This window comes from Puma concolor, chromosome B4 (genome assembly GCF_028749965.1).
Source record: "Puma concolor isolate L17-30 chromosome B4, mPumCon1.1.hap2, whole genome shotgun sequence".
Classification (NCBI taxonomy): domain Eukaryota; kingdom Metazoa; phylum Chordata; class Mammalia; order Carnivora; family Felidae; genus Puma; species Puma concolor.
In genome coordinates this window covers 59715937-59726456 of record NC_141673.1, presented here as the reverse complement: position 1 = coordinate 59726456, position 10520 = coordinate 59715937, and the positions used below count along the sequence as shown (strand labels likewise).

The 10520-nt window shown below is 44.3% G+C and overlaps 2 protein-coding genes and 1 pseudogene across 3 annotated transcripts; all 3 read right to left on the bottom strand.

Annotated features, from left to right (window-relative positions):
- Nucleotides 1-1628: 1628 nt before the first annotated feature.
- On the bottom strand, nt 1629-4875 carry APOF (apolipoprotein F). 2 transcript variants are annotated; one of them, XM_086713065.1, is made up of 3 exons: nt 4724-4855; nt 2861-2933; nt 1629-2622 (listed from the first exon to the last, which is right to left on the bottom strand). In XM_086713065.1, the coding sequence occupies exons 2-3, from the start codon at nt 2861-2863 to the stop codon at nt 1750-1752; spliced, it is 876 nt and encodes a 291-aa protein (XP_086569191.1). In that variant the 5' UTR covers nt 2864-2933; nt 4724-4855; the 3' UTR covers nt 1629-1749. The 2 variants fall into 2 exon arrangements, with proteins under 2 accessions (XP_086569191.1, XP_086569192.1); XM_086713066.1 differs by lacking the exon at nt 2861-2933 and having other exon boundaries at nt 4724-4875.
- Nucleotides 3430-4935, bottom strand: LOC112863760 (apolipoprotein F). Its single transcript, XM_086715108.1, is given in 5 exon segments — nt 3430-3581; nt 3584-3624; nt 3825-3871; nt 3873-4176; nt 4925-4935. Coding segments are annotated over 5 exon segments (555 nt in total).
- A 1922-nt stretch (nt 4936-6857) lies between these two features.
- LOC147579091 (cytochrome c pseudogene) lies at nt 6858-8439 on the bottom strand (annotated as a pseudogene).
- Between the last annotated feature and the right edge of the window lie 2081 nt (nt 8440-10520).

The window sequence follows — 10520 nt, the reverse complement described above, 5'->3', positions numbered from 1 at the left end:
GACTGAAACAGCTGATTTCCGAGAACTTGCGCCAAGCCGGCGAAACCGAGACTAGCCCTGGGCACTTCAGGCTCTGTTCCATAAGAGGCGGGACCGGAATCTCGACACTTTGGGCTAGGAAGGGAGGAGCTGTAGTAATAAATAATATTTATTACTGGTACCTTGCTAAGCACTTGAGGTTCATTGTATCATTTTCAATTTCCACAAAAAGCCATCCAGGTGAAAATGATTATCACTTTAGACATTTTAAAAACTGAACTTTGAGGGGCGCCTGGGTGGCGCAGTCGGTTAAGCGTCCGACTTCAGCCAGGTCACGATCTCGCGGTCTGTGAGTTCGAGCCCCGCGTCGGGCTCTGGGCTGATGGCTCAGAGCCTGGAGCCTGTTTCTGATTCTGTGTCTCCCTCTCTCTCTGCCCCTCCCCCGTTCATGCTCTGTCTCTCTCTGTCCCAAAAATAAATAAACATTGGAAAAAAAAATTTACAAAAAAAAAAAATAAAAACTGAACTTTGAGAAAAGTTAAGTTACTGGTCAGGGATCATTGAGGCTCTTACAAGTAGAGGCTGGATTGAAATCCAAATCCTCTGACTCCAAACCCCAAACTTTAAAATTTTTTTTTTTCAACGTTTATTTATTTTTTGGGACAGAGAGACAGAGCATGAACGGGGGAGGGGCAGAGAGAGAGAGGGAGACACAGAATCGGAAACAGGCTCCAGGCTCTGAGCCATCAGCCCAGAGCCCGACGCGGGGCTCGAACTCACAGACCGCGAGATCGTGACCTGGCTGAAGTCGGACGCTTAACCGACTGTGCCACCCAGGCGCCCCCCAAACCCCAAACTTTAAAATTCTTGCATTTTGGGGCGCTTGGGTGGCTCAGTCCGTCAAGCGACTTAGGTTCAGGCCATGATATCTCAGGTCATGAGTTAGAGTCCTGCCTCAGGCTCTGTGCTGACAGTTCAGATTCTGGACCCTGGTTTAGATTGTGTCTCCCCCTCTCTCTGCCCCTCCCCTGCTTGTGCTCGCTCTCTCTCTCTCTCTCTCTCTCTCAAAAAATAAACAAACATTAAAAAAATTAAATAAATTATTTTTAATGTTTATTTATTGTTTTTGAGAGATAGACAAAGCACAAGCAGGGCAGGGGCAGAGAAAGAGGGAGACACAGAATCTGAAGCAGGTTCCAGGCTCCGAGCTGTCAGCACAGAGCCTGATGGGCTTGAACTCACAAACTGTGAGATCATGACCTGAGCCAAAGCTAGACACTCAACCGACTGAGCCACCCAGGTGCCCCAAACATTAAACAATTTTTTGATAAAAAATAAAATACCTGTACTTGGGGGACCCTGGGTGGCTCAGTAGGTAACAGACTCTTGGTTTCGGCTCAGGTCATGATCTCACCGTTCATGAGTTTGAGCCCTGCATCCATCTCTCTGCTGTCAGGGCAGAGAGCTGCTTCGGATCCTGTCTCCTTCTCTCTGCCCCTCCCCTGGACGTGCACATGCTTGCACGCTCTCTCTGTCTCTCTCTAAAAATAAATAGACATTAAAAAAGAAAAAACTCTGCATTTTACAGCACTGCCTTCCTCATTGATAACAAACCAGAGATTTGGATTTTGAAGAAACACACATTACAGCTTGTCAAAATATTAGATTTGTTCATTCTGTTAGGACCACCTTTTACATCCCAAGACCGCCATCTCAAGATGGCATAAGTCATAGCTATTAAATAAGCCCTGAATTAATAATGGTGCGACACTAAGGTCGAAGGGCCTTGGAAGTTGTTTCTTCCAGGTCACTCACATTTAAAGCCCTCCCCCAGGTCTCCTCGCTGATCTCTGGCAGAGGGGTGTTTGCCTCATTCACATAGTAATACTGGATCAACTGTTGAATCCCAGCCTTCACTGCAGGTTTAAGTGCAGCGCTGATTAGTAGTCCTGTGGGTCCCCCAGATAACCCAACCATGGTCATCAGAAAGTCATAACCCATATCTATGACCCCATCTTGGCCTCGTTCCTTGGCCTTGTCTGAGCAGTTCTGAGCAGCATAATACAGAGCTGTGCCCAGGTTGTAGTAGGTTCCCACTCCTGGCAACAGCTGGACTATATCGTGCACACCCTGCTCCTGCTCCTGTTCACAGTCATTGATGGGTAGGGATCGTTGGGCTCTTTGTGGGCCCCGCTGCTCCCTGGTCAACAGCTGTAGAGCAGAGGCCAGGGCATCCACTGAAACTGCCCTCCCTGTGCTTCTGCTTTTCTGGAGCCCTTGAAGATGCCGAATGAGGATCTGTGTAGCTTTCACACCCCCCTGATGATACAACTGAAGTTGCAGGGCCCAGGTATCAGCCTGGCAGCCAGCTTTCTCCAGGGTGATCAGCAGTGGCAAGCCTACCAAGAACTTGAGTAGAGGGGCCACGTGGGTGAAGCCAGGCAGGGACTTTGGGAGCAGGGTCTGGCAGAACAAAGGGTCTGAGGAAGGTGGCCAGGACCTCAAGGATGAGGGAAGGTGCATCAGAATATTTGTCTGGTTTCCATATGAAATGGCATCCACAGGGTACAGCAGGAGGTAGCAAAAAAGCAGCTCAACTTGTATCGTGATGAATCTGAGGCCACACATGTCTGAAACAGTACACTGGAGAGGCGACAAACCAGAAAAATACAAACCAGTTCCCTAAGGGTTGTGGTCTGAAAGGAGCCCAGGACTCGGGGCACACCTCCAGCCATCATCTCCAAGCTTCCGTTATTTTTAGGTAAAGGCCCCAGAAATAGGAAATGCAGCCCAATTGTTCCCATCTGGCCTTCCCCATCTTCAAGTCACCAGAGACTTCCTCTGCTTTATTACCATCCGTTTATAGGGGACCCCAAATTACCATACAGTCCAGGCGAGAAGTGAGTTTGTCTTGGTAGGTTTGGTTGCTCCTCAATCCAGTTCTGCCCACTTCTCTGCCCCATGAAGAAAGGAAAGATTTGCTTTCCCCCGTAACCGGTAAGAGATGTAATCTCTGCAAATAGTTGTCCTTTGTATTGGCTGCTCAAACCCTGTCCCTTTGTTACACTCTCGACCTCAATACCTAAGACCCCATTTTATTTTGTCTCTCTTTTCAGTTAAGAATTAAATTAGTGAGCTACAGCATCTATCTAGCTGGGGATTTAGTACAGGGTGGATGAATGAGAAAAAGGTTAAAATACTTCTCATGCTTAGTACATATTACATGCACAGTATACGATGACTGAAGAAAAAGAAAAGGAAAGCAAAATGGAATAACAACTAGAGGCTGGGACTTTCTAAGTGGGGAGGGGCAAGGCTAACACCAGTCACATGTGTTTTAGCATTGGCATGAAATAAAGAGCATACATCTGTCCTGAGCGATCTGCTACATTTCTAACTACTTACCATGCCCCATCTTTGAACATAGTCCTGAGAAAAGACACTTGTTTCTTAGTTGGCATTGAATATCTGAAGTAAACCTAGACAAATTCCTGAATCAATTTCTCCATAAAGCACTTCCAAATAACTGTGGAACATTTGATAAATTATATTGTCATCATCCATAGACATTGAGAGGTCCTTTCTTACCTTAGGGGTTGCTTCAGCTTTTTGCCCAATCCTTCCCCATGTTCCCAAGACTTATTCCTGAAGTTCTAGGGTATATTGACAGCAAATTCTTTGAACTGTGTCAGCAACATGGGAGATGGCTGGTAGACCTACCTCACCAGTGGGTGTATTTGCCACCATCAATACATCCCTCAGGGTAAATAGCTGAGTGTTGGATTTATCCAAGTTTCCCTCCAGATCCCCCAGATCCCTCAGGATAAACTTTGTATTGCCAATGCCTTCCTCTGTCTGCTTTTTTACTCTCATGGATGAGGGTTTCAGTTGATGTCCTTTCCTCCCATCCTAACAAGCTGAAGCTGCAGAATGTGAGCCTTAGTTGGGCAGCCAACCTCCTCCAGGGACATCCCCACAGCTAAGTAGGATAGGTACTCAGGCAGAGTGGCTATGGAGTGGGTAGCATGCAAGAGATCCTGGAAGGTCTTGAGATATGGGAGAGGGATCTGGATGGAGAGTGTTTTCAGAGAATGCCCAGTTTTTGTCAAAGATGGCTGGAAGTTCAGGGCCCCTTTCTGGACATTTCTTGGAAAGACTGCCAACGAGGACAGCAAAACACAGCAAAGGGGTGCCTGGCTGGCTCAGTTGGTAGAGCATGTGACTCTTGATCTCGGGGCTATGTTTGAGCCCTATGTTGGGTAGATTACTTAAAAATAAAATCTTAAAGGGCGCCTGGGTGGCTCAATCGGTTGAGCGTCCAACTTCAACTCAGGTCATGATCTCATGGTTTGTGGGTTCGAGCCCCATGTCGGGCTCTGTGCTGACAGCTTGCTCAGAGCCCAGAGCCTGCTTCAGATTCTATGTCTCCTTCTCTCTCTGCCTCTCCCCCCACTCACTATCTCTTTCTGTCTCTCAAGAATAAATGTATAAGAAATTTAAAAATAAATTAAATCTTAAAAGAAAAAAAAAAAAGACACAGCAAAGGAGCAGCACAGCCTGGATCATGGTGGGTCAGCAGGAACAGCCCTGCTGGAAAGAAGTGCTCGGGTTGGGAAGTAGGGAAGGCTTGGGACAAAGTGACACCAAGACCGGTCAGAGCTTGGAAGTGGCCCTGCCCTTGGAAACTTTAATTACCCTGGACACAACTTTGCCCCCACCCTTACAAACTGTGGGCAGTCCTCACCTGCTCCAGAAACAAGCCAGAGGAATAAGATGGTCCGAACACGTCCTTTCCTCGGTGCTTCTCTAATCTGAATGACAGCTTTCTAGAACTCACCTTCTCTTCATTCCAGCCAAAAAAAAGTTGGCCCTTCTGAAAACAGTGAAGGACATATGTTCACAAATATTTATCCACCTCCTCCTGGCTCAGGCTTTTCCTCCTCACCTTTGCCCCATGCTGACAAAAAGGCCATCGCCCTTTGTGGCTACTGCTTTTCCTGCCCTGTATCCCTGTTACCCTAAGATTTCTCTAGGCCTAAACCTAGATCGGGAAAAATTCCTGTCTCTTCTGGGGAAGCAGGGAGGCAAAAGGCAGGGACACCAATGATTTCTGGGCAGGAGACCCCAAAATAGTTCTTACTCAATGGGCTTACCGGGTAGAAAAATGAGAAAATAGAACCTATTGGCAAGCCAGACCAAATCAGAGCAACTTTTGTTTTTACCGTGTCATTCTTGCACAATACCCTACTTAAACACATTTATTACCCTGATAGTACTTTTTTTTTCAACTTCATTTTTGTTTTTTTTAATTTTAGAGCACATGAGCAACAGAGAGAGGGGCAGAGGAAGAGAGAGAGAATCTTAAGCAAGCTTCACACTCCTCACAGACTCTGACGTGGGACTTGATTCCACGACCATGGGATCATGACCTGAGCCGAAGTGAAGTTAGATGTTCAACTGAACTGAGCCACCCAGGTGCCCCCAGAAATTCAATTTTCAAAAATGTATTTCTCTATCTTCTTATGAAATTACATAATTCATCATCTATGTATACTACCTGCTTTTGATCTGTGTACAGATAAGAGTAAGTACTTAGTTATCTCTCAAACTTTGTGCATTTACTGAGCAATTTCTCGGTCACTATGTGTGTGGAAAGCAGTCTCCTCACTGAGTAATGAAGAAAAAAATATATTGCTCTTTTCACCAGTGCATTCCTGTGAGAGTGAATGGGGTTAAGGGAAAAACATACAAATGAATACTTTTCTAAATGAAGTATTTTAAATACCCCCCAAACTGGAGGATTAAATGTGTGCTCTGGCTCATAAGATAATACTCAACATACACATTATTTTGATTTCTTTATGAACACTAGCAATACAAAGGGAAGTGATCAGCCCCAAAATACACAAAACAAGGGAAAAAATCTTTTTATTACTTTTTATAATTTTTAAAAATAATTTACAACCAGGTTATTTAGCACATGGTACAACAATGATTTCAGGAATAGATTCCTTAAGCCCCTTACCCATTTAGCCCATCCCCCCTCCCACAACCCCTCCAGTAACCCTCTGTTTGTTCTGTATATTTAAGAGTCTGTTTTTCCCCCTCCCTGTTTTCATATTATTTTTGCTTCCCTTCCCTTGTGTTCATCTGTTTTGTATCTTAAAGTCCTCATCTGAGTGAAATCATATGATATTTGTCTTTCTCTGTCTAATTTCACTTAGCCTAATACCCTCTAGGTCCATCCACGTAGTTGCAAATGGCAAGATTTCATTCTTTTTGATTGCCGAGTAATACTCCATTGTGTAGATAGATAGATAGATAGATAGATAGACCACATCTTCTTTATCCATTCATCCATCGATGGACATTTGGGCTCTTTCCATACTTTGGGTATTGTTGATAGCACTGCTGTTAACATTGGGATGCCTGTGTCCCTGTCAAACAGTATACCTGTAACCCTTGGATAAATACCTGGTAGTGCAATTGCTGGGTTGTAGGGTAGTTCTATTTTTAATTTTTTGAGGAACCTCCATACTGTTTTCCAGAGTGGCTGCACCAGTTTGCATTCCCACTAGCAGTGCAAAAGAGATCCTCTCTCTGCATCCTCACCAACATCTGTTGTTGCCTTACCCTGATAGTACTACTTTTTTTTTTATCTGTGATTTTGTTTTTAATTATCTTAAGCATTATCACATAATTTACAAATTTGTGCTGATGATATATCTCCTCTACTTTAACCCTTCTAACGAGTTAACAAAAGCACCGTTACCAATCATACATTGTGGTAATTCCACAGTTGTATTTTTGAATAGCTATGTAGAAAGCAATCCTGAATTATAACTTAGTAAAGAATTCACAAGCCAAATCTGCCGCTATAACTTATCACACTGAATTTTATTTAAAAAAAAATTTTTTTAACGTTTATTCATTTTTGAGACAGAGGGAGACAGAGCATGAATGGGGGAAGGTCATAGAGAGAGGGAGACACAGAATCTGAAACAGGCTGCAGGCTCTGAGCTGTCAGCACAGAGCCCGACACAGTGTTCGAACTCACGGACTGCGAGATCATGACCTGAGCCGAAGTCGGACGCCCAACCAACTGAGCCACCCAGGCGCCCCAATCATGCTGACTTTTAAAAGCATCTGACCTTACAGATCATCTATAAAATGTGAGAAGTGTTAATATTCTTTATTTAAAATTATACATAGACCACACTAAAATGCCTTTCATTAAGCAAAAGGCAACATTTTAAATGCAGGGAATTTTAATTAAATTGGCATATTTAAGACTAAAAAGATAAAGTGGACATTGCCAGCTTATCTTCAGCCCTTGCCTTTAACAGGCTAACAAACACAACTTGAAACACAGCTGAGTCTTGCTGTTCTGATACAGTGAAGGGATTTCCTCAGTATTTAAATATATTAACATAACCAGTTACATAAATCTAAATATAAAACCAATCTCCTGTAAGTTTAGAGATGTCATTTACCATCTCTGTGAAAAGCTCAACATCTAATCAACCCCAATCATATTTTTCAAAGGAGAAAACAGTGACAGCACTTGCTGAACTAGAATTACTATCAAAGTTCAAAAAGCGAATCATACTCATTTAACCACAAGCCAATCTTATTTAAATAAGGACTGTCCAAAAGAAATATTCTATCAGCCATTCATGATGTGAATTCTGGTGTATGAGATCAATTTAAACATGGTACACATTAAAAAAGTCATGAGACATTTTTGTTTTGTAATAAATAAGGCAACGGCCAACTATTATTCCTTAGTAGCTTTTTTGAGATAAGCTATCAAGTCCGCTCTTTCCCCTGCCTTCTTAATGCCAGCGAAGATCATTTTTGTTCCAGGGACGTACTTCTTGGGATTCTTCTAATACTCCATCAATGTCTCCTCTCCCCAGGTGATGCCTTTGTTCTTGTTGGCATCCGTGTAAGACAACCCAGGGGCTTGACCTGTTTTTCGCCCAAATAAACCATGGAGATTTGGTCCAGTCTTGTGCTTGCCTCCCTTTTCCACAGTATGGCACTGGGCACACTTCTGAACAAAAATCTTCTTGCCCTTCTCAACATCACCCATTTTTAAATCGCTCTTTGGTTGCGTGCGAAACGAAGGTGCCTGCTCCCAAGCCGGATGTCCAGCTCTCCACCCCGATAGTACTTCTAAGCCTATGTCAGAACTGTAGGCATTGAGCTTCATTTCTCATTTCTAGGGGTCTAGATGAGAAACTGTAGCCTGGAAATAGGGAACGATGACATGTGGTGCTTCCTAAAACTGGTACAGAAGTCGCCACATCGTTTTGCCATACAGGTTCCTCTCTGGTGCTATAACCTACCTCTGGCACACAGCCAAGGCATTAGGCCAATGAACAAATCCCTGGTCCCTCCTCCAATTTTACTCCTCTCAGTCCCAGGAGGGGCCCCTAATGAGCAAAAAGAAATCAGAAGGAAAAAAAAAAGTTTTCTAGAAGAAGAGGAGTAAGTCTTCAGGGAGCTACCGGGACACAATCCTAAAATTGGGAGGAGGAACTGGATTTAGAGGCATCCAACACTGTCGCCTGAAATTCCTGGACCCTAAATCCATGGAGCACCTCAAGAGTCTGCTGCTTCTGTACAGCCCAGGGGGGTTTTGGATCCTGTCAGATTCTCCCATTCGTGACTTGAGTTCACTCTCTATAACTGGCCCTATCTCCACGTTTAGTTAGTCAGCATCACCATCCTCCTCAATGTGAAAATGACTTTTTGTTGAAATTACCCAAATTTCTAACTCCCATGCCTTGGGAGTGACAGGGGAGACAGACTGAATGTGTAAATACGGTAGGGGGAGGAAAAGTGGTGAGGAGTTTGTCTCCAGGACCAAGGAGAAAAATGACAGAAGGATGAAGACACAAGCAGTTCCCCCCAGACTTCCTACCTTTGCTCCTTTCCTTGTCTTCCACCTGTTCCTCATCAAATCCCAACAGGTGTCAGCTGAGATTTTTTTGGTGGTGGTTTTAATTAGTAGAGTTTTTTTAAAAAATATTTTTATTGTTTATTTTCGAGAGACAGAGAGACAGAGCGCAAGCAGGGGAGAGGCAGAGAGAGAGGGACACCCAGAATCCGAAACAGACTCCAGGCTCTGAGCTGTCAGCACAGCACAGCACAGAGCCCAACGCCGGGCTCGAACTCACAAACACGAGATCATGACCCGAGCCAAAGTCGAATGCTCAACTGACTGAGCCACCCAGGCGCCCCTAGAGTTTATTTCTTAGAGTAGTTTTAGGTTTGTAGAAAAATTAAGCAGTTGGGGCGCCTGGGTGGCTCAGTCGGTTAAGCGTCCGACTTTGGCTCAGGTCATGATCTCACGGTCCTGAGTTCGAGCCCCGCGTCGGGTTCTGTGCGGACAGCTCAGAGCCTGGAGCCTGCTTCAGATTATGTGTCTTCCTCTCTCTCTGACCCTCCCCCGTTCATGCTCCGTCTCTCTCTGTCCCAAAAATAAATAAACATTAAAAAAAATAAAAAAAAAAAAAGAAAAATTAAGCAGTAAGTAGAGTCCCCAAATATTCCCTCTTCCTTGACCCCTCAGTTTCCTGTATTAACATATATTGGTGTGGTACATTTGTTACAGTTGATTATTATTTTTAAAGTTATTTATTTTGTTATTATGTATTATTATTACCTAAGTCCACAGTTCACATCAGGGTTCAGTTCTTTGCATCATATAGCTCTTTTAAGTTTATTATTATTATTTTTTTAAGAGATAGAGAGCAATCAGGGGAGGGGCAGAGAGAGAGGGAGACAGAGAATCCCAAGCAGGCTCTGCACTGCCATCACAGAGCCCGACGCAGGGCTCAAACTCATGAACCATGAGATCATGTCCTGAGCTGAAATCAAGAGTCAGATGCTTAACCAACTGAGCCATCCAGAAGCACCTGCATCATATAGTTCTATGGGTTTTACCAAATGCATAATGACATATATCTACCTTTACAGTACCATACGGAACACTTTTCACTACCCTAAAAATCTTGGTTGCTGTTTTAGCTGCCTGGTCTCCCAATGAAATAGGAGGCATCAAAATTAACTCCATCAGCCCCTAGACCAATGTGGCTGGTACATAACTACTCAATAGACAGCAGTCCTATTATCCCGTAGGGAGACCAGGACTGCTCTCCTTTTGCTGGCTTACAGGAGGGCCCTCAGGGTTTGTGCTTAGCACTTCTCATCAGGGCCTTGCTCTCCAGCGAGTTCAGATTCCAGCTCTGGCTGAAGCTTTCCTCTGAATGACTTTAAGAATCATCTAACTTGCTGGGGTGCCTGGGTGGCTCAGTCGGTTAAGCATCTGACTTTGGCTGAGGTCATGATCTCAGTTTGTGAGCTCAAGCCCCATGTCGGGCTCTGTGTTGATAGCTCAGAGTCTGGAGCCTGCTTCAGATTCTGGGTCCCCTCCTCTCTCTTTTCCCCTCCCATGCTCAAGCTCTGCCTCTCTCTGTCCCTCAATAATAAATAAACATTCAAAAAAATCATCTAACTTGGGGTGCCTGGCT